Source organism: Oncorhynchus tshawytscha, linkage group LG11, assembly GCF_018296145.1.
Source record: "Oncorhynchus tshawytscha isolate Ot180627B linkage group LG11, Otsh_v2.0, whole genome shotgun sequence".
Classification (NCBI taxonomy): domain Eukaryota; kingdom Metazoa; phylum Chordata; class Actinopteri; order Salmoniformes; family Salmonidae; genus Oncorhynchus; species Oncorhynchus tshawytscha.
This window is the reverse complement of record NC_056439.1, coordinates 22,298,693-22,326,252: the sequence shown is the minus strand read 5'-3', so window position 1 is coordinate 22,326,252 and position 27,560 is coordinate 22,298,693. Positions and strand designations below refer to the sequence as shown.

The 27,560-nt window shown below is 43.1% G+C and overlaps 1 protein-coding gene across 3 annotated transcripts; it reads left to right on the top strand.

Moving 5' to 3' along the window:
• Positions 1–610: 610 nt before the first annotated feature.
• sec23a (Sec23 homolog A, coat complex II component) lies at positions 611–27,325 on the top strand. Of its 3 annotated transcripts, none has more exons than XM_042329915.1 (19): positions 611–728; positions 1,974–2,209; positions 2,505–2,649; positions 2,957–3,273; positions 3,391–3,535; positions 4,652–4,810; positions 5,099–5,214; positions 5,515–5,638; positions 10,831–10,911; positions 13,578–13,667; positions 17,964–18,070; positions 18,851–19,004; positions 19,152–19,229; positions 20,904–21,065; positions 22,183–22,215; positions 24,899–24,985; positions 25,527–25,682; positions 25,777–25,842; positions 26,373–27,325. In XM_042329915.1, exons 2-19 carry the CDS (start codon positions 1,989–1,991, stop codon positions 26,460–26,462), a joined length of 2,331 nt encoding a protein of 776 aa, XP_042185849.1. In that variant the 5' UTR covers positions 611–728; positions 1,974–1,988; the 3' UTR covers positions 26,463–27,325. The 3 variants fall into 3 exon arrangements, with proteins under 3 accessions (XP_042185849.1, XP_024292818.1, XP_042185850.1); XM_042329916.1 differs by lacking the exon at positions 611–728 and adding an exon at positions 1,314–1,385; XM_024437050.2 differs by lacking the exon at positions 22,183–22,215.
• Positions 27,326–27,560: the final 235 nt, after the last annotated feature.

The following is a 27,560-nucleotide window of genomic DNA, read 5'->3' as shown; positions in this document are numbered from 1 at the left end:
TCTCACACTTATCAAGAGAACTTTACTGGGTAACTTTTACTTGAGTTATTTCCTATCAAGGGATCTTTCCTTTTACTCAAGTATGACAGGTGAGTACTTTTTCCACCACTGATATTAGCTGAAATGTTTTGCAGAGGAGTTGCATCTACATATTATCCCTAACCCTTTTTCAGTCCAAGTCGAGCACTTAACATATTGAATTTATTCAAAAAGAAACATTGAACCAAGAGGCTCACTCTTATCGGTCCAACAAGCAGGACAACCGTTTCGTATAGATAATTCTCTGGAAAGAAGCCAGACACGTCCAAAAATCACTGTTGGGGAAAATATGAACATGTCACCTGATAATTAATCTACTAGTTGGGGTAAGGACCTATATGATTGGACACGCTTCATGACGGGTCTTGGCTAGAAGGGATACAGTTTATGTCAAATTGGCGTGAACAATGATTTGTTTTGCTTTTTAGCTACCCCTAACCCTTTTCCTAACATTGATCTAATACTCATTACCTGCTACGTTACTTATCCATACCTGCTGCGTAAGTTCTAACCTGCTACAAAAAGTACATTCTGACAAACTGTATCCCTTCTAGCCAAAACCCTCTTGACGTGGCATTGCTTCCCGCAGCCATGTTTTGTTAGCTACGTTGTCACATCCTACGTTGTGTGCGGGGCGCTGTTCACTCACTGTCACCAGTAGCAGTGTGGAACTCGTCTGAGGATATCAGGTAGCTAAATAGTCTGATATTTGCTTTAACTGGTGACTTAGCAATATCTTTACTGTATGTGTTTTCACAATTTATTCGTATTTTGAATATAATTCTAATTAGCTGACAAAGTGTAGTTTGGCTGTTAGTTGAAGCAGGGTGAAAACATGTTTGACACATTGCATTTGCGGGTGCCGGTGGTTTAGTTAGCGGCGTAACTAGTTAACGTACTGCTTGCTAACATGCCATGGTGAAAGCACTTTTGACTTTGGCACATTTTTTGTTGTTATAACTAGGATATCCACCCTGAAACATTAAACATTTGGTTTTGGCGTTCCCGTGTTATGTAGTTAGCTATCCAGCCAGCTACCTACCACGCTAGCTAACTTTAACAGTACTTGGCTAGCTACAGTAATGTTGTTGTTGGTGGAGTGACTTGCTGTGTATATTCAATCAAAACAGCTTTGCTTGTAATCCAGCATCAATTTGTAAAGCCTGTTGATTGATTCACCTTTGATTTAATTTGATTCAGGTCAGCTTGCTAGTTAGATAAAAGCCCAATACAGTCAGTGTTAGAATTTTGAAATACCTTTTTGTTAGCCTAACTCTAAGGATTTGTGATCATTTCCATCTCTGATAATCTCATTTGGTCAAATATTTTGTCTGGAGAAAGCAAAGGTAAGTGATGGTTCAGTACCAACTAAACTGACGTTATGTATACCCTTCTATTTATTCAGAGTGTGTTTTCAAAGTAAGTTATTTTAAACAGATTTGATCAGTGGGTGAAAAAGTGGGTCACAGTCAGGATCATATTCTGGTCTTTTGTTATAGCCATGATTTAGCCCCAGTTAGACGTAAGACAGACTTTCCCATAGGTTCATATTTGGCTGCATTTTCTCTGCCCCCTTGATATGACACATTCAAATTGGTAGTAAGTGTGCTGGAGTGTAACGTTATGCTCAAAGTCCTAAAGGATATCTCAGGACTCAGAACAGATAACTAGGCTAATAAAAACATCCAAGCCAGGCAATTATGATAATTTATTACATTTGTAAAGTGATTTTCATTCTTCAGAAAAATCTCAAAGTACATAAATAACAAAAAGGGGGGGATTTTTTAAATGGATCATATCATAAGACTCATTGAGGTGCCATGGACTATTATATAATTCATGCTATGTTGAAATATCCAATGCAATCATGACTGTAAAATGTATAGCCTATTGCAATAACGCGCAGACACACCTTTCCCTCCCTCTGTCTGCAGTTCTCGGAGGGTGCTATGGCGACCTTCCCGGAGTTTATTGCACAGAATGAGGAGCGTGATGGGGTGCGCTTCAGCTGGAATGTCTGGCCCTCTAGTCGTCTGGAGGCCACCCGCATGGTGGTCCCCGTTGCCTCTCTGTTCACCCCCCTGAAAGAGCGGCCAGATCTGCCCCCCATCCAGTATGAGCCTGTGCTGTGTAGCAGGGTGACCTGCCGCGCTGTCCTCAACCCCCTCTGGTAAGTGAGGCAACAATCCTCATTCACTTACTTACCCAGATTTTGCAACCCAATGTATAACTTCCTGGAAAACCAGGGAATTGGGGGAAAGTTAAAGCAAATTATTTGCTGTTCTCTATTTTCCTCATTCCCTTATACTTGTGAATTTATAACTGTCATCGTGAGGTGATTTGTACTGAACATATCCTTGGTCAATCTTCAAAAGGTTCACATGTAACCCACTGATAAAATAATTGTAGCCTAAACTGTTTGGTCCTTCTCTCTTTGAACTCTATTAATTGGTCTCTCAACCTAGCCAAGTGGATTACAGAGCCAAACTGTGGGCTTGTAACTTCTGCTATCAGAGAAATCAGTTTCCTCCTACCTATGCTGGGATATCAGATGTCAACCAGCCAGCTGAGCTGCTGCCACAGTTCTCCACCATTGAATATGTGGTCCAGGTAGGATTTCCGTTTGATCACAGCTATCTAGATAACCAGCCATCACTCAAAATAAGGACATTTTATGAGATATATATATATATATATATATATATATATTTTTTTTACAAATACAATATTTTGATTGAATCTAAATTAGATATAGGCCTTCATTTTGATACGTTTTAGTGAAGACACAACAGCATACCAGATAATTGCATACCTACCTTCGTTATCTCTCCTACAGAGATTCATTAGTTCTCATTTAGAACATAAAATTAAGCATGCAATGCCATGGCTCTGAGTTTGCCTTCCCTGGCCCCCACAGAGAGGTCCCCTGATGCCGCTTGTCTTCCTGTATGTGGTGGACACCTGCATGGAGGACGAGGACCTGCAGGCTCTGAAAGAGTCCTTACAGATGTCCCTATCCCTGCTTCCTCCTACGGCCCTGGTGGGCCTCATCACCTTTGGACGCATGATCCAAGTCCACGAGCTGGGCTGCGAGGGCATCTCCAAGAGCTATGTCTTCAGGGGAACCAAAGACCTCAATGCCAAACAATTGCAGGAGATGCTGGGGTTGACCAAGCCCACTGCTGCACAGGCAGGACGGGGACCACAAGCTCCACAGGCCCCCCTCTCCAACAGGCAAACCACTCTACATAGCTACAGCATTGTTTTGACTTGGCAGTACATGTACTAAAATAATTTGGTGACACAAAAAAGTCTTACTTTAGAACTTATTTCCATTTTGTTGTTGCTTAGATTCCTCCAGCCAGTCCAGAAGATTGACATGAACCTGACAGACCTGCTTGGAGAGCTGCAGAGAGATCCCTGGCCTGTCACTCAGGGAAAACGGCCCCTCCGCTCATTAGGATCAGCCATGTCCATCGCTGTTGGCTTGCTGGAGGTAAGACCTGGACAGAAATATAACTTACCTCACTGCAGACCTGGGTTCAAATAGTATTTTACATATTTCAAACACTTTGGCTTGATTGATTTTGCCTGGCACAATTGCACCAATGGTAGCCTCCCGAGTGGCACAGTGGTCTAAGGCAGTGCCGCTAGAGATTCTGGGTTAGAGTCCAGGCTCTGTCGCAGCCGGCTGCGACTGGGAGACCCATGGGGCAGCAGGTAGCCTAGTGGTAAGAGTGTTGGGCCAGTAACCGAAAGGTTGTTATATCGAATCCCCGAGCTGACGATGTAAAAATCTGTCGTTCTGCTCCTGTACAAGGCAGTTAAACCACTGTTCCTAGGCCGTCATTGTAAATAAGAATTTGTTCTTAACTGACTTTCCAAGTTAAATAAAGGTTAAATAAAATAGAAACTGTCGCAGCGTCATTCGGGGAGGGTTTGACGGGCAGGTATGTCCTTGTCCCATCGCGCTCTAGCGACTCCTGTGGCGGGCCGGGCACAGTGCTTGCTGACAGTAGCCAGGTGTTTGGTGTTTCCTCCGACACATTGGTGCGGCTGGCTTCTGGGTTAAGTGGGCATTGTTTCAAGAAGCAGTGCGGCTTGGTTGTGTTTCGGAGGATGCACGGCTCTCGACCTTCGCCTTGGGAGTTGCAGCGATGAGACAAGACTGTAGCTACCAATTGGATACCACGAAATTGGGGGAAAAAAATAAATATATATATATATATATATATATATATATAACTGCACCAATGGAAAAAGTTGCATAAGTGCGAACTCTGTACAACTGGCATCCCAGGCAGACTTAAGCAAGCGCTTTCAAAGTGTTTTAAAGGTTTAGACAACTATATGATTTGTGATTAAAATACAATGGTCCATATTTCAATGACACCATTTTCAATATTACTGTTTTGTCAAATCAGCCCCCCCATACTACTTCAAATTCATGTTTCCCTGTGTTCCGCTGTATTAAGTGGGATTTGTAAGATTTAAAACTATTACACTGTGGTAATGGGGTCATGATTACAGGCTTTAGTCATTGTTTGGTTTATTGTTTTACTTAGCTATATAGAAATGTTTTGTAATAATGTCCCTTTTTTTCACCCTCCAGTGTACCTTCCCTAACACTGGGGCACGCATCATGACCTTCATCGGTGGGCCAGCCACTCAGGGCCCAGGCATGGTGGTAGGAGATGAGCTGAAGGCCCCTATTCGCTCCTGGCATGACATTGAGAAGGACAATGCCAAGTTCATGAAGAAGGGGACCAAAGTAAGTTTGTCTCAACCTTTTGGCTTTGCCTGTTATTTAGATGGGTTTACCATGATCTGAACTTTTTTCAGGTCTGTTGCCACTGTCTGTAAATGATGATTAAATGCTCAAGTAGTCTTACAGCACATTAAAGTGAGACAACCAGTTAATGGCTAGATGTGTATTTGTTTTTTTGGCATAAATTACAAACAGGCACTTCTTAATTCTCTATATTATATTGGATCCTCTTTTTGTCCTGCTCCTGTAAAAAGTTTGGATATGTATAAAAACCCTTTCCTTCATTTTCAGCATTATGAGGCGTTGGCCAGCCGTGCTTCCACCAATGGCCACATCATAGACATCTATGCATGCGCTCTGGACCAGACTGGACTGCTGGAAATGAAGTGTTGTTCCAATCACACTGGGTGAGGACTCTTTCTGTTTGGTGAACTTCCGTCTGAAAAGGCACCCTATTCCCTATATAGTGCACTACATTTGACCAGGGCTCTGGTCAAAAGTAGCCCACTATATAGGGAATAGAATGCCATTTGGTATGCAGAACACACACGTCAATCACTGTCTTCTCCCATAGTGAGGGGAGTGTTTGACCTCAGATCTTCTCCAGTGCTCTCCTCTGATGCTTTGAGGAGGAAGGAATCAACCAAAAGCTTCTGAGATTCACACTATGTATCGTTGAACTCGTTCGCGTATATATGTTTTTGCAGAGGCTACATGGTGATGGCGGACTCTTTCACCACCTCACTATTCAAACAAACCTTCCAGAGGGTTTTTACCAAAGATGTGTCTGGAGCCTTCAAGATGGCCTTCGCAGGCACTCTGGAGATAAAGGTAGAGCCAGTCAGTGCAATGGTTCTATCTGAAATGGTACCCTGCTTATTGAGTACTAGTTAGTAGTGCACTATACAAATCCTTCAAAGTTTTCATACCCCTTGACTTGTTACACATTTTTTTACAGCCTGAATTCAAAATATATTTAAAAAATATATAAATAGTTCTCACCCAGCTACACACAATACACTGTAATGACAAACTGAAAACATGTTCAGATGTTTTTGCAAATGTATTGAAAATAAATACATAAGTATTCACAACCCTGAGTCAATACTTTGTAGACATGGCTATTACAGCTTTGAGTTGTCTTGGGCATGTCTATCAGCATTTGCAAAAATACAAAATGTCTAAACATGCTTTCGCTTTGTCATTATAGGGTATTGTGTGTAGATGGGAGAGAGAAAATATATATTTCATAGATTTTGAATTGTGGCTGTGATTAGCTGTGCCTGGTTTTCTCCAGACATAGCGCTTTGCATTCAGGCCAAAGAGTCTTTTCTGTAGAAGACTGCAGAATATTTTGCCTTGTGCTTTTGTCTTTCACGTGCCTTTTTCTCAGGAGTAGCTTCAGGCTGGCCACTCTCATAAATCCCAGATTACAGCACTTCACCAGAGATTGTTCTTCTGACAGGTTCTCCCATCTCAGCCAAGGAACTCTGTAGTTCTGTCAGTGGTCGTTGGGTTCTTGGTCATCTCCCTGACCACTGTCCGGTTGCTCAGTTTGGTCGGACGGCCAGCTCTAGGCAGTCTGGGTGGTTTAATATTTGTTCCATTTCCCAATGATGGAGATCACTGTGCTCTAGAAAGTGTTTTATACTCTTCCACAGATATGTCTCATGACGATTCTATTTCTGAGATCTATGGACAGGTCCTTGGACTTCGTGGTATAGTTTCTGCTCTGACATGCACTGTCAACTGTGGGATCTTATATAGACAGGTGTTTCTTTCTAAATCCTGTCCAAACAATTGAATTGGCCACAGGTGGACTCCAATCAAGTTATATTGACATCTCAAGGATGATCAAAGGAAATTGGATGCACCTGAGCTCAGTTTGGAGCTTCTCAAAGCAAAGGGCTGTGAATACTTATGTCAATGAGATATTTCTGTATTTCATTCTCAATACATTTCTAAAAACCTGTTTTCACTTTGTCATTATGGGATATTGTGAGTAGATTGGTGAGAAACATATGTAATCCATTTTGAATTCAGGTTGTAACAAAACAATGTCGAATAAGTCAAGGGGTATGAATACAAGGATTTCGCTACACCCGCAATAATATCTGCTAAAAACGTGTATGTGGCCAATTTTGATACTTTCTGAAGGCACTGTATAGAGAGTAGGGTGCCATTTCAGAAGCCGCCACTGTGTCCCATTAACATACCTCTACAATATATTTATTTTACATAGTGTGTAAGTCTGGATATTGGAACAGAGCCACATTGATAGGTGATTTGATCCATTACATATTATGGAATATGTCAAATTTCTTAACCTTTTCACCAAATAGAATTGTACGCAAAATGCAAATACAGTTGAAGTCAGATGTTTGCATACACCTTAGCCAAATACATTTAATCTCAGTTTTTCACAATTCCTGACATTTAATCCTAGTAAATTCTCTGTCTTAGGTCAATTAGGATCACCACTTTATTTGAAGAATGTGAAATGTCAGAATAATAGTAGAGTGATTTATTTCAGCTTTCATTTCTTTCATCACATTCCCAGTGGGTCAGCAGTTTACATACACTCAAATAGTACTTGATAGCATTGCCTTTAAATGGTTTAAGTTGGGTCAAATGTTTTTGTTAGCCTTCCACAAGCTTCCCACAATAAGTTGGGTGAATTTTGGCCCTTTCCTCCTGACAGAGCTGGTGTAACTGTGTCAGGTTTGTGGGCCTCCATGCTCGCATACGCTTTTTCAGTTCAAATCAAATGTATTTATATAGCTCTTCTTACATCAGCTGATTTCTCAAAGTGCTGTACAGAAACCCAGCCTAAAACCCCAAACAGCAAGCAATGCAGGTGTAGAAGCACGGTGGCTAGGAAAAACTCCCTAGGAAGAAACCTAGAGAGGAACCAGGCTATGAGGGGCGGCCAGTCCTCTTCTGGCTGTGCCGGGTGGAGATTATAACAGAACATGGCCAAGATGTTCAAATGTTCATAAATGACCAGCATGGTCTAATAATAATAATCCCAGTAGTTGTCGGGGATGCAACAAGTCAGCACCTCAGGAGTAAATGTCAGTTGGCTTTTCATAGCCGATCATTAAGAGTATCTCTACCGTTCCTGCTGTCTCTAGAGAGTTGAAAATAGCAGGTCTGGGACAGGTAGCACGTACGGTGAACAGGTCAGGGTTCCATAGCCGCAGGCAGAACAGTTGAAACTGGAGTAGCAGCACTGCCAGGTGGACTGGGGACAGCAAGGAGTCATCATGCCAGTTAGTCCTGAGGCATGGTCCTAGGGCTCAGGTCCTCCGAGAGAGAGAAAGAGAGAGCATACTTAAATTCACACAGGACACCGGATAAGACAGTAGAAGAACTCCAGAGATAACAGACTGTCCCTAGCCCCCGACACAAACTACTGCAGCATAAATACTGGAGGCTGAGACAGGAGGGGTCAGGAGACACTGTGGCCCCATCCGATGATACCCCCGGACAGGGCCAAACAGGCAGGATATAACCCCACCCACTTTGCCAAAGCACAGCCCCCACACCACTAGATGGATATCTTCAACCACCAACTTACCATCCTGAGATGAGCCCGAGTATAGCCCACAAAGATCTCCGCCACGGCACAACCCAAGGGGGGGCGCCAACACAGATAGGAAGATCACATCAGTGACTCAACCCACTCAAGTGACGCACCCCTCCTAGGGAAGGCATGGAAGAGCACCAGTAAGCCAGTGACTCAGCCCCTGTAATAGGGTTAGAGACAGAGAATCCCAGTGGAGAGGGGGGAACCGTCCAGGCAGAGACAGCAAGGGCGGTTCGTTGCTCCAGAGCCTTTCCGTTCACCTTCACACTCCTGGGCCAGACTACACTCAATTATATGACCTACTGAAGAGATTAGTCTTCAATAAAGATTTAAAGGTTGAGACCTCTGACATGGGTAGGCAGACCATTCCATAAAAATGGAGCTCTATAGGAGAAAGCCCTGCCTCCAGCTGTTTGCTTAGAAGTTCTAGGGACAATTAGGAGGCCTGCGTCTTGTGACCGTAGCGTACCTGTAGGTATGTACGTCAAGACCAAATCGGAAAGATGGGTAGGAGCAAGCCCATGTGATGCTTCGTAGGTTAGCAGTAAAACCTTGAAATCAGCCCTTGCCTTAACAGGAAGCCAGTGTAGGGAGGCTAGCACTGGAGTAATATGATCAATTCTTTTGGGTTCTATTCAGGATTCTAGCAGCCGTATTTAGCACTAACTGAAGTTTATTTAGTGTTTTATCTGGGGAGCTGGAAAGTAGAGCATTGCAGTAGTCTAACCTAGAAGTAACACAAGCATGGATACATTTTTTTGCATAATTTTTGGACCGAAAGTTTCAGATTTTTTCAATGTTACATAGATGAAAAAAAGCTGTCCTTGCAACAGTCTTGACATGTTCGTCAAAAGAGAGATCAGGGTCCAGAGTAACGCCGAGGTCCTTCACAGTTTTTTTGAGACGACTGTACAACCATCAAGATTAATTGTCAGATTCAACAGAAGATCTCTTTGTTTCTTGGGACCTAGTTCTGCCCACAAATTTTCTATGGGATTGAGGTCAGGGCTTTGTGATGGCCATTCCAATACCTTGATGTTGTTGTCCTTAAGCCATTTTGCCACAACTTTGGAAGTATGCTTGGGGTCATTGTCCATTTGGAAGACCCATTTGTGACCAAGCTTTAACTTCCTGACTGATATCATGAGATGTTGCTTCAATATATCTACATAATTTTCCTGCCTCTTGATGCCATCTATTTTGTGAAATGCACCAGACCCTCCTGCAGCAAAGCACCCCCACAACATGATGCTGCCACCCCCGTGCTTCACGGTTGAGATGGTGTTCTTCGGCTTGCAAGCCTCCCCCTTTTTCCTCCAAACATAATGATGGTCATTATGGCCAAACAGTTCTATTTTTGACCAGAGGACATTTCTCCAAAAAGTACGATCGTTGTCCCCATGTGCAGTTGCAAACCGTAGTCTGGCTTTTTTATGGCGGTTTTAGAGCAGTGGCTTCTTCCTTGCTGAGCGGCCTTTCAGGTTATGTCGATATAGACTCGTTTTTACTGTGGATATAGATACTTTTGTACCCGTTTCCTCCAGCATCTTCACAAGGTCCTTTGCTGCTGTTCTGGGATTGATTTGCACTTCTCGCACCCAAGCACATTCATCTCTAGGAGACCGAACGCGTCTCCTTCCTGAGCGGTATGACGGCTGCATGGTCCCATGGTGTTTATACTTGCGTACTATTGTTTGTACAGATGAACGTGGTACCTTCAGGCGTTTGGAAATTGCTCTCAAGGATGAACCAGACTTTTTTCCCCCTGAGGTCTTGGCTGATTGCTTTTGATTTTCCCATGATGTCAAGCAAAGAGGCACTGAGTTTGAAGGTAGGCCTTGAAATACATACACAGGTACAGCAGGGCGGGGCAGCAGGTGGTTAGAGCTTTGGACTAGTAACCGGAAGGTTGCAAGATCGATTCCCCGAGCCGACAAGGTAAAAATCTGTCGTTCTGTCCCTGAACAAGGCAGTTAACCCACGGTTCCTAGGCCTTCATTGAAAATAAGAATTTGTTCTTAACTGACTTGCCTACTTAAATAAAGGTAAAATAATTCAAATAAAAGGTACACCTCCAATTGACTCAAATGATGTCAATTAGCCTAGCAGAAGCTTCTAAAGCCATGACATCATTTTCTGGAATTTTCCAAGCTGTTTAAAGGCACAGTCAACTTAGTGTATGTAAACTTCTGACCCACTGGAATTGTGATACAGTGAATTATACGTGAAATAATTTGTCTGTAAACAATTGTTGGAAAAATTACTTGCATCATGCACAAAGTAGATGTCCTATCCCACTTGCCAAAGCTATTGTTTGTTAACAAGAAATTTGTGGAGGGGTTGAAAAACTAGCTTTACTGACTCCAACCTAAGTGTATGTAAACTTCTGACTTCAACTGCATGTTGTAATATCATCGGTCCTTCTTAATTTCAGACATCTCGAGAGATCAAGATTTCAGGAGCCATCGGGCCATGTGTGTCATTAAATGCCAAAGGACCGTGTGTATCTGAAAATGTGAGTCCACTTCAAATACATAGACCAGTGCCCTAATACTCTACAGGGCAATTTCACGGTAACGGTACTCAAAATGTATGCCAAACAAAAATCATTGGTTTTCAAATGTAAAATAAATCTATGTAGAAGGACTACTTTTGTCAATTTATACTGAAAATGGTCCAAAAACATTTACTGGAAGAACTGTACAGATGCAAAGTTTAACAGAATTCCTGTAAAATCTCCCTTAGTTGGTGACCACGTTTCCCCAAAACTCTGCTAAATATCTGCTCTGAATTAAGATGTCTGCAGAAAGAAGGGGGTGTCAGCTAACACCTTGACTTTGAAATCCATCTATTTTGGTTGTTATGTAATGTAAAGTGTTGGTTTCATGAGCTGAAATTAAAGATACCAGAAATGTTCCATATGCACAAAAAGCTCATTTATCTCAAATGTTGTGCACAAATTAGTTTACATCCCTATTAGCGAGCATTTGTCCTTTGCCAAGATAATCCATCCACCTGACAAGTGTGGCATATCAACAAGCTGATTAAGCAGCATGATCATGACACAGGTACAACTTGTGCTGGGGACAATAAAAGGCCACTCTAAAATTTGCAGTTGTCACACAGCACAATTTCACTGATGTCTCAAGTTTTGAGGAAGTGTGCAATTGACATGCTGACTGCAGGAATGTCCACCAGAACTGTTGCCAGAGATTTGAATGTTTAAATTCTCTACCATAAGTCTCCTCCAATGTTGTTTTAGATAATTTCAACCGACCTCACAACCTCAGACCAAGTGTATGGCGTAGTGTGGGCCAGCGGTTTGCTGATGTATGGGCGTGCATAAGCTACGGACAACAAGCACAATTCTATTTTATCAATGACAATTTGAATGCACAGAGATACTATGACGAGATCCTGAGGCCTATTGTCGTGCTATTCATCCGCCGCCATCACCTCATGTTTCAGCATGATAATGTCGCAAGGATCTGTACACAATTCTTGGAAGCTGAAAATGTCCCAGTTCTTCCATGGGCTGCACACTCACCAGACATGTCAAGCATTGAGCATGTTTGGGATGCTCTGGATTGGCATGTACAACAGTGTGTTCTAGTTCCCGCCAATATCTAGCAACTAATGCACAACCGTTGAAGAGGAGTGGGACAACATTCCACAGGACACAATCAACAGCCTGATCAACTCTATGTGAAGGAGATGTCGCGCTGCATGAGGCAAATGGTGGTCACACCAGATACTGACAGTTTTTTTTTTCGTTTTTAAGGTTTCTGTGACCAACAGATGCGTGTCTGTATTCCCAGTCATGTAAAATCCATAGATTAGGGCCTAATGAATTTATTTCAATTGACTAATTTCCTTTTATATACTGTAACTCAGTAAAATCTTTGAAATTGTTGCATGTAGTATTTTATATTTTTGTTCATTATACATTAAGTGGATTTACACCCCTGGTAATGGAATTTCATCATGGGTCCCTGATCTGTACTACACAGAAATGCTTAATTATGGATTAGAATGTCATTCTCTTCATGGTAATGTGTCCTAAATAGTCCAAGGGCCACCCACCAAAAATCTGTTGTTCCGTGACCCAGGAAACCAAACTGGAACGTTTCAACATCATTATGTTTAGATAATGTTATGAATATGAACACTGGTTCAAAACTTATAAAAGTTGCATATTAATTCATTTCTCCTAGAAGTTCAGATTTTTAGCATCGAAATCATAGCATGTCTTTGGGTAATTTCCCAAGCAACGTTCTGACGTTACTATGTTTCACCTTGGTTACATTTGTATAACACTGGCGCACAAAACACAGAACTATTTGCGTGTTCAGTGTTTGTCCTTGCATAAGCAACATGTTGCCAGTCCTTTACTGATCCAGATGTATCCTTAAATGTTTTAACCATGTATAGTGTTTTTACAAGATAATATTATAAGATGTTTTGGTAGCTGTATTTAGCCTAAAAGGGCCATCATTGATTTTGTCTGCAAGCCAAACTAAAGACAGCACAAAGTTTACTAGCTAACACAGCTCTCGAAACATTCAAGGCACAAATAGCCACATAAAGCGCTGTTCTGCCATCTGAGAAAAATGCATTTAGTGTCTATCAACAGCTTCTTATCTCGTAATATTACAAGGCAATGTTTCTTAAACTTACAGAAAGCAGGAAAAATGATCCTAAATATAAATGTTAATATTCGTTGTCGGTGGTCTTTACTCCAACATGAATGTGTTTTGACGTATTTAGAATATCCTTTTAAGACTTTTTATGATAATATTTTCTAAGATCCCTTTTCCATCTATTGACAAGAAATCAAAGCCTTTGCTTATTAAAAAAAAAATGTTAAGATGGAAATGGTGAAAACATATATTCCTTAATTTCTCAAATATACTCTTATCTTACATTTGACATGCTGCTATGAACTTCCCATGTTGGTGCTCATGGGTCCTTTTCAATGGAAATGACCTACATCCATGAGCCGATATGCAGAACAGTACAGTAATCATGTTTTGAATGATACTTTTATCCAGTTGAACCTTTTTTGTAAATGTAGTTGTTCAGAATGTTGTGTCCTGAATTTCTACTGAATGAGATCCCTTTCTGATCCCTTCTAGAACGATGTCATTCTGATTATGAAAACGTCTGTCTGTTTCCTAACAGGAAATTGGAACAGGGGGCACCTCTCAATGGAAGATCTGTGGTCTTGATCATAACACCACTCTGGCAGTGTACTTTGAGGTGGTCAATCAGGTATGCGTTCATATTACACTCTGAATTGTGATCACTAAGCTACTTGTCAAATGCCATGTTTTGCTTTCTGTTGTGATCAGGAGTGAGAAGGAAGGATCCTGAGTAGTCGTTTTATATCACACAAATCTGAGATTAGGCGGCCCACGGAGCCATGTTTGCCAAGAGCATCTGCTAAATGACTAAAATGCAAATGTTACACTTGTGCCAAAGATTTAGATAATTGAATTGCACCACCAGAGGGCATACTAGCTATTCTAGTACTATGATATTCTACTGCTGTACTGGCCAGTTGCATCACTATGCCACCAGATGGTGTGCTCGTATATGAAACCACTGGCCTCTTTATAAAGCGTACCAACAGTAGCTTGCACAAGGTGGTTCTGAAATGTCATTGAGATGATCACATTCACTCTAACTCAGTATTTTCAGTTATGCTAATCTGGTAGATTTAATCTGGTAGCTAGATGTCAATGATTTTAGACTCTGTGTTGCCCATGGTATATTCATTAACGAAGAACACAATTGTCATTTTATGAATCCGTATTATTTGTTTTGATGAATATTTATTGACTGTAAACGGATTGACTTCATCTCTGACACTGTTTGTCTATAAATAGTTTAGCACAGTCGGCAGTGTAATTCAAATATTGTAGTTTGAACATTGTAGTTCAAACAAACAATGTAAATTGTAAGCAAACTTTTTTTCATCCGAAACTGAACAGATAGGATAGATATGTCAGTCTTGGTGTATGGCCACTAAAGACCACAATGACCTCACATTCGTCAAACAGGAGACTGTCGCCTCTTGTCGCCACAGTGTTCCTTGGTATAGTCCTCCCTTGTTGATTAGTCCCAACCTTTCATTTAATTCATTGATTTGTATTTATTTAGCCAGGATAGTAACAATTGCCACTGTCTTCCAGAGATTCCTGGGATCCATAAAATCAAGTATGTAGTTAGTCTAGTAATTTTAACAGATGGTTCCACAGGGACAGACCTGGTCCAGTGTAATGCCCTTACTGTCCCCAGTGTCTTTACTATCCTCCATGGTCACCTCCGACATGGATCTAGTCTCTGGTGAACCTGGCTTGGAATCATCTGACCAGAGTGATGGCTTGGCGATGTGGTGGTGATTATGGCTCACTATCTCCAGTTGGATGGCGCTGCTCTGTGGGTGGGCGTTCATCAGCCGGTGCTGAAGCAGCTGTCGTATTTTATTCAAACTTTTCCGCAGAGCCACTCTGTACCGCCTGAGAGGGATAGAGAGAAATGGAGAGAGCAAGATGTAGAGGGGGGGGAAGAGAAAGAAATGGAGGGAGACGGAGATTGAATCAGAGAGAGAGAAAATAAGCCACCATTAACCATATAACATCTGTAGTGCAGCCAGAAACGGCTCTGCTCCCACACTGAGAAGCTCATTTCATCATCTCACGCTCTCAGCTATTTCACCTCTCAGCAGCCCTCATTTAGAAATGTATTGGAGCTAGCTTCTCAATTCGCTCTGACTTTGGTTTCAAGTGGCTATTGAGGGGCCTTCATATTATTACGTTATATCATCTGCACAAGATTGAGCCTTACTCTTGAGATATGGGGGGAAATTGGACTAGTCTTCATATTTTTTGAATAAGGGAGAATGACAGTATATTATTGAATGACTGTTTGGGCTATTGGCTATTCCTTATATCTTGCTCATGGAGTTGATCATTAATCAATTCCGTCTGATTTTGGTTTCATGTGGCCATTGATGGGCCACAGGGATATTGATGTGTAACAGCTTCATAAGATTGAGCCTTGTTCTTCTTGGCATTGAAATGACTCTTTATATTTCTGTGACTGTTTGTTTGGGGCTATTGCGCTATTACTTACTTCTGTGTCATGGAGTTGATCCAAGGGTTGAGTGAGGAGGTGAAGAGGACGAGCCAGGTGGCTACGGCTGAGGTTGCTGCTGGCGGTTCATGGCCACTAAACGTCTCATAGAAACATGTGGCGATGTAAGGCAGCCAGCACACCAGCAGGAACACTGACAATGGAGAGAATTAAGACGGGAGATTATTAGAGTAATTACGTTAAAAAATATATATATTGGAAGAGCGAGTCGAGTAATCTTTTAGATTCATTTCGGTAACATTACATGTTGATATGAAGAAGTCTATTTAGTGTGTGCGTGATATATATCTTTTTTCGAAAATAACTAACCTTATTGTAGTGTGTTATGTTATTATAAGCTGGGTTGTTTGAGCCCTGAATGCTGATTGTATACCACGGGTATGACAACATAATCTTCTAATTAGGTTGGTAACCAGTTTATAATAGCAATAAGGCACCTCGGGGGGTTGTGATATATGGCCAATATACCACGGTTAAGGGCTGTGTCCAGGCACTCCGCGTTGCATCGTGACGAAAGAACAGCACTTAGCCGTGGTATATTTGCCATATACCACACCCCCTCAGGCCTTATTGTTTAATAATAGCACATTGACCATTTCAAAAAGACCGAATTTGACCAGTTACAAATGTAGCCTACAGAAAAATGTCAATAATAACAGCAACCTTGAAATGTTATCTGCTTGAAATGTGTATCTGCTCAGAATTACCATATATCTCAAATGCCTTGCTTTGTCTGAATACAGCACCAAACCGAGAGTTTCACTGTACTATTCACAAGGTTAGAACTGGTTTGTAACCACCAATGAGACTCACCCACAGTTGCCACCATCACTATGGAGCTCCTGAAGTAGTTTTTAGCAGGGACATAAAAACAGTGCTGGTCGTTGCAAACAAACGTCCCTCGGCGCACCTGTTTCCTCGCAATATACACAATGTACGCATACATGGAGCACATGATGAGTATGGGTGCTATGATCCCGACCACTATGAAGAGCAGACTGAAGCCCCTGTAGTCTGGCTGGAAGCTGGGGGCACACAGGAACCTGGTGCTGCTGTAGGTGTAGCGGCCAAAGCCCAGCAGTGGCAAGGCTGCGTTGATCAGGCCGTAAAGCCACACCAGGACCAGCACCACCCTGGTCCTCCTGGCCGTGCAGATGGTGCTGTAGCTCAGGGCGAAGCAGATCTCTGTGAACTTGTCGACGGTGGCCCAGGTCAGGGAGTGGATAGAACCCAGCTGAAGGAGCAGGTAGAGGAAGGCGCTGCCCTGGCAGAGGTACCCGTCGCTGGGGTAGCCCTGCGGCCTGAGCAGGCTGTTGTGGGCTCCGAAGGGGATGGTTGAGAGACCCAGGGCGAGGTCACTCAGGCAGAAGCTCAAGGTCAGGGCCCAGGTTTCGGTATGGAGCTCCTTGTTGAGAAGAACCACCAGAAGTAGAACCACGTTACCACACACAGAGAACAGACTGGAGACCACCATCAGAGCTGCATATACCAGGGCCACCGGCTGCATCCTCCCGACCTCCTGGTGGAAGATAAGTCCTCCCTGGGCTGCCTGGCTGCTCGTTCTCCTCCCGCCTGGTTCAGGCCATGAGCTCCCACTGACCCGACTGGCTGGCTGACTGACTGAGGCTGAAGTGTGAAGTCATGTTATCCTGTGTGTGTCGTGGGCTGGTCCTCGGGGGGAGGGGGGGGTTGTTGTTGTTGTCAGTCTCCCGCTGTGCTCTGGGAGGGGAGGCTCCTCTCCAAGTCCTCTAGCTGTCCTTCGAAGGGCTGAGCTAGCTCCTCTCTGCCTCGCTGTACTCCTTCTCTACCTCAGATTGAGGCAGGGAGAGTGAAACAGCCCGGCACACACCCCCCTCTCAAGCAGCAGGACTATGAGAACCGAAATATTCAGCCCTAATGGTGTAAGTATGGAGGCAAACAGTCAAGGAGCTGGTGTGTGGATACGCAGCCTTGTGTGAGAGGGAGAGAGGATGTAGAGGAGTTGTGCTGCCTGTGTACACAGAAGCTTGAGATCCAATATCCTCTCCACTGTAATGGCTGCCGCACAGTTAATGAGCCATTTGACTCTGGAGTGTTGTTGGGTTAATTGGCAAGAAGTGTGCCTCTAATTCAATCTAAGTGCCCAATCATTCATTATTTCCTTTCTGCTTTAAGCCCCCTCATATAGCCTAATTATTTCAATTCTTCTGGAAGTTGTTGTTCTTCTCTGGCTGTCCATAAGGCCGTAGCAGTTGTGTGTGTTTGTACACGGCAAATTATTTGAATAAAGCTCACCGGCAAGAACCACGTATGTTTGCTTATATAGATGGGTAATTTACATTTATGATCATCACAGCATTTTTATAGAATGTGCACTTCTAATGGGATGCCTTTCTAATGATTCTTTCCTAACTGTTTTTGTCTCTGTAGCATAATGCACCTATTCCCCAGGGGGGCCGAGGGGCGGTCCAGTATGTCACACAGTACCAACACTCCAGTGGACAGAAACGCATTCGAGTCACCACCACCGCCAGAAAGTAAATATATGTATACACACACACACTACAGATTTGTCTCACTTCAGATAAAAACTTACACAAACATATGGATTTGATTCATCATTAAGAGCACGTCTTCTTTTCAAAGTAACTGCTGGACTTTAAGGTTTATCTGCCACTTTTAATTCCACTATGGAGCTGCGTCTGCAAGCTCACCTTGTTTCCATAGCAACACGGTAGGGGTAAAGTGGTTGTTGTGTTGTCTTCTCCCCTGGTCAGAGGAGGGGATGGTCTTGGTTGTTAGTGTCACACGTGTATTTAGAAGACACTGACTGACTCTTCTCAGTCATGTGACTACTGTAAAGACTCTCAATGGGTTATGATCAATGTTGCAGTTCATGTTTGTTAGCATGAGACGTGTTTTATTTATTTAACCTTTATTTAGCTACAATGCTTAACATATGACAGGGCAGTTGCGAGAGGAAATGTGTGTAGATAAAAAGTCATTCCCAGGCTGTTTTAAAAGATCAGTTCAATTTATCTAGACTTAAATTACAGTATGGGATTTCATTTACCGGCTTTATTATGGCAAAGGGCTTTTCAATGCCAAGGTAACCAGAACCGTAACATCTGACGTAATGTCCCTTAACTAATTTCTCCATAAAATCTATGGTAGAGATTGTGTTGGTATTACTTTTTCATTGTGGAGGAGAACCTTACAAACAAACAAAAACATAAGGGTGTCAAATGATCAACAATGCTTATGTAGGTTGTTTCTCTCTTGAGCTCTCTCCTCACTCTCTCCTCCCCTCCCCCCAGCTGGGCAGATGCAGGGACCCAGATCCAGACTATTGCAGCATCATTTGACCAGGAGGCTTCAGCCATCCTGATGGCTAGGCTGGCTGTGTACCGCGCTGAGACCGAGGAGGGCCCTGATGTGCTTCGCTGGCTGGACAGGCAGCTCATCCGGCTGGTAGGACCGAGACAGGGCAAAGTAGCAATATCCAGGCTAGCAGGCACAGGGAAATTGTGGGATTAAGTGTGACATTTTGAAGTGTGGACTCAGTTGCAGGCAGGGTTTATAATGGGTTTGAATTGACTTTTTTCCTCTCCGTTCTAGTGTCAGAAGTTTGGAGATTATCATAAGGATGATCCAAACTCTTTCCGCTTCTCAGAAACCTTTTCTCTCTATCCCCAGGTAAGTGATCATGGGCTGAGAGGCTGGTTGGCTCTTTAGTGGAACGACACTTGTAGCTAGTACAGTCGTGGCCAAAAGTTTTGAGAATGACACAAATATACATTTTCACAGTCTGCTGCCTCAGTTTGTATGATGGCAATTTGCATGTACTCCAGTATGTTATGAAGAGTGATCAGATGAATTGCAAAGTCCCTATTTGCCATGCAAATGAACTGAATCCCCAAAAAGTATTTCCACTGCATTTCAGCCCTGCCACAAAAGGACCGGCTGACATCATGTCAGTGATTCTCTCGTTAACACAGGTGTGAGTGTTGATGAGGACAAGGCTGGAGATCACTCTGTCATGCTGATTGAGTACGAATAACAGACTTGATGCTTCAAAAGGAGGGTGGTGCTTGAAATCATTGTTCTTCCTCTGTCAATCATGGTTACCTGCAAGGAAACACGTGCTGTCATCATTGCTTTGCACAAAAAGGGCTTCACAGGCAAGGATATTGCTGCCAGTAAGATTTCCCCTAAATCAACCATTTATTGGATCATCAAGAACCTCAAGGAGAGCAGTTCAATTGTTGTGAAGAAGGCTTCAGGGCGCCCAAGAAAGTCCAGCAAGCGCCAGGACCATCTCCTAAAGTTGATTCAGCTGCGGGATCGGGGCACCACCAAGTACAGAGCTTGCTAAGGAATGGCAGCAGGCATCTGCACGCACAGTGAGGCGAAGACTTTTGGAGGATGGCCTGGTGTCAAGAAGGGCAGCAAAGAAGCCACTTCTCTCCAGGAAAAACATCAGGGACAGACTGATATTATGCAAAAGGTACAGGGATTGGACTGCTGATGACTGGGGTAAAGTCATTTTCTCTGATGAATCCCCTTTCCGATTGTTTAGGGCATCTGGAAAAAAGCTTGTCCGGAGAAGACATGGTGAGCGCTACCATCAGTCCTGTGTCATGCCAACAGTAAAGCTTCCTGAGACCATTCATGTGTGGGGTTGCTTCTCAGCCAAGGGAGTGGGCTCACTCACAATTTTGCCTAAGAACACAGCCATGAATAAAGAATGGTACCAACACATCCTCCAGCAGCTTCTTCCACCCATCCAGGAACAGTTTGGTGACAAACAATGCCTTTTCCAGCATGATGGAGCACCTCGCCATAAGGCAAAAGTGATAACTAAGGAAACTCCCCAGACCTTAATCCCATTGAGAACTTGTGGTCAATCCTCAAGAGGCGGGTGGACAAACAAAAACTCACAAATTCTGACAAATTCCAAGCATTGATTATACAAGAATGGGCTGCCATCAGTCAGGATGTGGCCCAGAAGTTAATTGACAGCATGCCAGGGCGGATTGCAGAGGTCTTGAAAAAGAAGGGTCAACACTGCAAATATTGACTCTTTGCATCAACTTCATGTAATTTTCAATAAAATCTTTGACACTTATGAAATGCTTGTAATTATTTTTCAGTATTCCATAGTAACATCTGACAAAAATATCTAAAGACACTGAAGCAGCAAACTTTGTGAAAATTAATATTTGTGTCATTCTCAACTTTAGGCCAAGACTGTACACAGATGTATGATACATATCTTTGAGCTAACATCTTTATTTTAAAGTAATGTTTCAGGCTTAATATAAAGAGTATTTAAAAAAAGCACATTATAGCTTTTCCTTTGTCCCTCAGTTTATGTTCCACCTAAGAAGATCTCCTTTCCTGCAAGTGTTCAACAACAGCCCAGATGAGAGCTCATACTACAGACACCAGTTCATGCGTCAGGACCTGACCCAGTCACTCATCATGATACAACCCATTCTCTACGCCTACTCCTTCAACGGGCCCCCAGAGGTAAGACCTGACAGACGGACGGATGGGGGACGCACGGACGGACGGATGGGGGACGCACGGACGGACGGATGGGGGACGCACGGACGGACGGATGGGGGACGCACGGACGGACGGATGGGGGACGCACGGACGGACGGATGGGGGACGGGACGGACGGATGGGGACGACGGACGGACGGATGGGGGACGCACGGACGGACGGATGGGGACGCACGGACGGACGGATGGGGGACGCACGGACGGACGGATGGGGGGACGGGACGGACGGATGGGGGACGCACGGACGGACGGATGGGGACGACGGACGGACGGACGGATGGGGACGCACGGACGGACGGACGGATGGGGACGCACGGACGGACGGACGGATGGGGACGCACGGACGGACGGACGGATGGGGGACGGACGGACGGACGGACGCACGGACGGACGGACGCACGGACGGACGGGGACGCACGGACGGACGGACGCACGGACGGACGGGGACGCACGGACGGACGGACGGGGACGCACGGACGGACGGACGGGGACGCACGGACGGACGGACGGGGACGCACGGACGGACGGACGGGGACGACGGACGGACGCACGGACGGGGACGCACGGACGGACGCACGGACGCACGGACGGACGCACGGACAGGAGACACGGGGACGGGGGAAGTCACGGGGAGACGGACAGACATACACGAGACACACACACGGGGGAGACGGGGACAGGGGGAGACACGGGGACGGGGGAGACACAGGGACACACATTTTTATTTCTATTGAGAAATGAAATTTGCTTTCCTTCCTCTTTATAAACATAAATCATGGATGCTTTGGCTTACTGTACGAGCTAGTCTTATGTATTAAATGTCATAAGAAGACTAGCTCGTACATTAAGATTGCGATCTCTGACTTTCTCATCTCCCTCCCACTCACATTCTGCAGGCTTAGCTGTGTTGCCTAGGTCAACAGAGAGAGAGAGCACTAATACCTTGGTCCTTTTCTTACAGATAAGCTTGAGGTTATGTTGTTAATGATGTGAGTGTAGTGTGTGAGTACAGTAGTGTGTTCCGGACCAGCGCTCCTTTCAGTGCAATTATCAACAGTGTGGATTTTAACACCTTACAGAGTGACAGCGTAGTACACACGTCTCTGAAAAGGGTAAGTTATTTAACAGTAGTTAATCCTTAAGAGTCTAAGCTGGGGGAGAGATCATTTAGCTATTTGATTTAGAATGTTAGGACCCCTTAAGGTATATGAAAAAATATATATACACTACCAATCAAACGTTTTAGAACACCTACTCATCCAAGCGTCTTTCTTTAGTTTTACTATTTTCTACATTGTAGAATAATAGTGAAGACATCAAAACTATGAAATAACACCTATGGAATCATCGCTGCAGAATGCTGTGGTAGCTATGCTGGTTAAGTGTGCCTTGAATTATTAATAAATCACAGACGGTGTCACCAGCAAAACACCATCACACCTCCTCCATGCTTCACAGTGGGAACCACACATGCGGAGATCATCCGTTCACCTACTCTGCGTCTCACAAAGACACGGCAGTTGGAACCAAAAATCTCACATTTGGACTCATCAGACCAAAAGGACAGATTTCCACCGGTCTAATGTCCATTGCTTGTGTTTCTTGGCCCAAGCAAGTCTTTTCTTCTTATTGGTGTCCTTGAATTTGTCGTTCTGCCCCTGAGCAAGGCAGTTAACCCACTGGGTTGGGTTAAATGCAGAAGACCCTTTTCAGTTGTACAACTGACTAGGTATCCCCCTTTCCTTTCCTTTTTCCTAGTAGTTTTTTTTGCAGCAATTCGACCATGAAGGCCTGATTCACGCAGTCTCCTCTGAACAGTTGATGTTGAGATGTGTCTGTTACTTGAACTCTGAAACATTTATTTGAGCTGCAATTTCTGAGGCTGGTAACTCTAATGAACTTATCCTCTGCAGCAGAGGTAACACTGGGTCGTCCTTTCCTGTGGCGGTCCTCAAGAGTGCCAGTTTCATCATCGCGCTTGATGGTTTTTTTTTTCGCTTTGACTAGCCTTCATGTCTTAAAGTAATGATGGACTGTCATTTCTCTTTGCTTATTTGAGCTGTTTTTGCATTAAAATATGGACTTGGTCTTTTACCAAATAGGCCTATATTCTGTATACAACCCATACCTTCTCACAACACAACTGATTGGCTCAAATGCATTAAGAAGGAAAGAAATTCCATAAATTAACTTTTAACAAGGTACACCTGAATGAAAAAGGAAACTGCACACTGCTCTTGATAGTATCGCTGATCTTTAATAAGCTTACATATCAGGGTTCTGACGTGAGGCCAATACGTAAGCTTATTAAAGATCAGTGATACTATCAAGAGCAGTGTTTGGTTTCCTTTTTCATTCATCTTGTTCAACTGTTGCCATGCACCTGCAAGAAGTTTGCTCAGATGTGCGAGTGCCTTTTGAATTTTGAACAAGGTACACCTGGTAATTGAAATACATTCCAGGTGACTACCTCATGCAGCTGGTTGAGAGAATGCCAATAGTGTGCAAAGCTGTCAAGGTAAAGGGTGGCTACTTTGAAGAATATCAAATATAAAGTATATTTAGATTTGTTTGAAACTTTTTGGGTTACATGATTCCATGTGTGTTATTTAATAGTTTTGATGTCTTCACTATTATTCTACAATGTAGAACATTGTAAAAAATAAAGGCAAAACCCTTGAATGAGTAGGTGTGTCCAAACTTTTGACTGGTACTGCTTTTTGAGGTTGCAGTGCAAAACGGAGAACACCTTCGTGAGTCTCATCTTTCCATAGAGGGGTCATAATCGTTCCGACGGTACATGAGAATACCAATTTTTTTTTTATTTTATTTTTTTAAATATTTTTATTTTTTTTTTTTTTTTGGATCTATCATGGTCAGACAAACCCAGCCTGTGCAACAAAAAAAAGATATCTCTAGCTTAAACTGACAGATTTGTTTCATTATGCTAATTAGATTTCGCCATGGGAGCAGACATCTACTCTAGGGGGTTAAGTCCCAAATGGCAACCTAATATCTGTAGTCCAGTACTTTTGACCAGGGCCAATGGTCCTCTAGTCAAAGATGGTGCACTACGTTGGAAATAGGGTCCCATTTGGGAGTTAGCCTTGTCATCTGGCTCTGTATCAGATGTAATGCATGTAACCAGGAGACACAGCGCTTCAGCTGTTTATTTTTTTAGATTAACAGAGACATAAGTGCCTCTCAAATGGCTCCTAGTCCCTATACAGTGCACTACTTTTGACCAGGGCTAACCCTATAGGGAATAGGGTGCCATTTGGGATGCAATTCTAATGTTTTCAGTCTTGACTCTGTCCGCTCCTGCCTGTTAAACATTGAAAGAGTAATATTCTTGCAAGCAGATGGCGTCAAGTATAAACAGAGCCACTGTTTCTTTCTGCACTGTTTCTGTGTCCTTTAAAATGGCCACCACACTATAAAAGATAGAAGATATACTGCTACCTGTCTGTCAAGATCATCCATCTTTGTATTTTTTGTACCTGAGTTTGGGGTTGGTGTGTTGTGACCTTGAGAGCTTGTTTTGGAAGGGAAAATGCCAATATTGTGACGTTCCTATCAGTGTCTGGGACTAAACCCCCACCCCTCTAATCCTCAACAAACTTGGTTTAATCTTGAAACAGCATTATTGATTGGAGCTGCATTAGAAGGATACCATATAGTTTGGAGGGCAGTGGTTTAAAACAGTATCTCCTTTCTCGCCTTTTAGCCTGTGTTCAGCATCCTTCTTATTGTATAATTTCAAGGTGGTGTAAAAGTTTTTTTCTTTTCTCCTAGCCTGTGTTGCTGGACAGCAGCAGTATCCTTCCTGATCGCATCCTTCTCATGGACACCTTCTTCCAGATCCTCATCTACCATGGAGAGGTACAGTCATCCAATCAAAATCAACATGCCCATTCAGACTACTTCAAAACTGTCCTCATCAGTGACAGGACACGACCCTCCATGGTCTCACCACTCACACAGCTACGATCTATACACGCGGAGAGAGGTGGCTCTCTATCAAGTGATTCTATCGTAACACTAGATTGATTTCCTTTCTGGTTGCAGCCAGATACTTTTGTACTTATTTGACATTTGTGAATAGATGGGTGAGCAGCGGGTGAGCGATCAATACAGACAGATCTTCAATGTATTGTCAGAGTGGGGTTCAATGGCCAAGAGTCCAGTGAGACGCACTGTTATGAAGAGGGTGACTGTGTTTCCTATTGAAATCAAATCCTATGTCAGGTATTGCTATTGAAGTCGAGCAAAACCAATCTGCTCTTTTAGACTTGTCTCTTGTTTTCTCAGCGCTGTAAAGGTCTAAATGTAACTCTTCATGTCTTCAGGACCACACTGATTGTTCCCGTTCCCTCTCTCGTTCTTTCTCTCCATCTCTTCTCTCTCTCTGTCTATCCATCAGACTGTGTCTCAGTGGCGTAAGGCAGGCTACCAGGAGTTGCCAGAGTACGAGAACTTCCGCCACCTGCTGCAGGCTCCTGTGGACGACGCCCAGGAGATCCTCCACAGCCGCTTTCCTATGCCCCGCTATATAGACACAGAGCACGGTGGATCACAGGTGTGTGTGAACACACACACACACAAACATTTCTTAGAATGTCAACCGTGAAGTCTATTGAACCTCCTGTATTGATATTCTTGTTGTGTTCTAGGCTCGTTTCCTGCTATCTAAAGTAAACCCATCACAAACCCACAACAATATGTATGCATGGGGCCAGGTAAGACTTCATTTTCTACTGTAATTTGCCCAGGAACTAGAAGATACTGTAAATAAAAAGTACACATTTCTAAGGATGGTGTTATTTGTATGGTTTTATGTTAAGGCAGAGCATGTTGCCTATTTTGAATGGCGTGTATTGTATGTGTGTAATTATGTGTGTGTTAGCACTAATGAGAGGAAAGAGTCCTTGCACTTGGTTTTCAAGGCTTACAGCTGCTACTACTGCTTATTAGAGGAGACACACAGAAAGTAGTGGACATGTGGAACCTTCTGGATTGTTACATGGACACAGTCACACGCACTCTTGAGACACACTTCTTCTCTTGTTCTTGACTCATCATTTTTCTACAACTCCTACTTGTTGTCAGTTTAAAGTCTGAACAAATGAGTGTAGTCCTCCCACTTTTTTTGTGTGTGTGTGGAGAAAGGTGTCACTAGTTTCCAAGATTATATAAGTGAAATTCCAAACCAATGATTGCTGTGGAATTGCCCATAACTGAATCCCACTCTCCTCCTCTCTGTGTGTAGGAGTCGGGTGCTCCGATCCTGACGGATGACGTCAGTCTCCAGGTGTTCATGGACCACCTGAAGAAGCTGGCTGTGTCCAGCGCAGCCTGAGACTCAGACCAACGCCATGGTAACCACTGAGCATCGTCAACCCAAATACTATATGAACCCAGTGTTGCTCAACAGTAGTCAACTGATGCTATACATGGGAGTGAACAACCAAAAGAGAATACCTCTTTCTCCTTTTTATATTGAAAACCAAGAGCTTTGTACAGGAAAGTGACTATGTACAGAGAATGATCTGCAGTATAGCCTTTTTATGAGACTAGTTGGTCAATTATTGTAAAAACTCAAAATGAAAGAAAACATCAGTTGTTGCCTACTAGCCAAATGTTTGGTCCCAGATCAGTATGTAAGATGAGTCTGGTATTCATGTACTTTTCCCCCAGAACACTAAATAACCCAGCATCCAGTCAGTTATTTTATTGTGATGCCCAATGGAGTTACTTTATATTACATTTTCTGTCTGTTTCTATTTAAAAAAAATATATATATATATATGTATCTTGTATCAGAGAAATATATAATATCATCCAGTCAGTGGTAGGCTACAGAAAGAGTGGGTGTCGTCGGATGGTACAGATTGGAGAATCCAATACAATGGTATCTAATTAGAGCTAAGTGTTTTTTGTTCTTCACCCTGCGTACGCCACAGAATAATGGGTTATTTCAGACCTTTTAGTGTGTGCTGTCTAATTCATGTTAGTCATTCATATCAAACACTCATTGTGGTTAAAATCAAACCTAAAAAACATGATAGTATACTATACAGACTGTGGTACTAACATGCTCCACCCTACAGAGTATAGCAGGGTATGAAAGCTGCCTTCCCTTTTCTCTGCATCTGATATCATTTCTGAAAGTGTTGTTTCTGACATTTCTAATAAAATACCTTGTTAAAACACAAACAAAAATATATTTTAACATTTGTTATCTGATTTTCTGTGAGTGTTTAACTAGTAGTTGTATCTGTTTTTATTAACTTGTATGTTTGTACATGCCGCTGTCCTTGAAATTGTAAGTAACAATCACAAACTGAACTGAAGAGAACCACCGAAGAACATGGCAAAATGTTATTTTGTGAAAAGTTAAGTCGATTTGAGATTAAGTCATTCGAGGAAAGCATATTAGAACATTGATTCAAAGAAA

Bases quoted from the DNA above. Each gene is read 5' to 3' on its own strand.
- sec23a (XM_042329915.1), top strand. From the start codon at position 1,989: ATGGCGACCTTCCCGGAGTTTATTGCACAGAATGAGGAGCGTGATGGG. The intron at 19,005-19,151 runs GTAGGACCGAGA...TCTCCGTTCTAG, and splicing joins ACAGGCAGCTCATCCGGCTG to TGTCAGAAGTTTGGAGATTA. The intron at 19,230-20,903 runs GTAAGTGATCAT...TTTGTCCCTCAG, and splicing joins CCTTTTCTCTCTATCCCCAG to TTTATGTTCCACCTAAGAAG.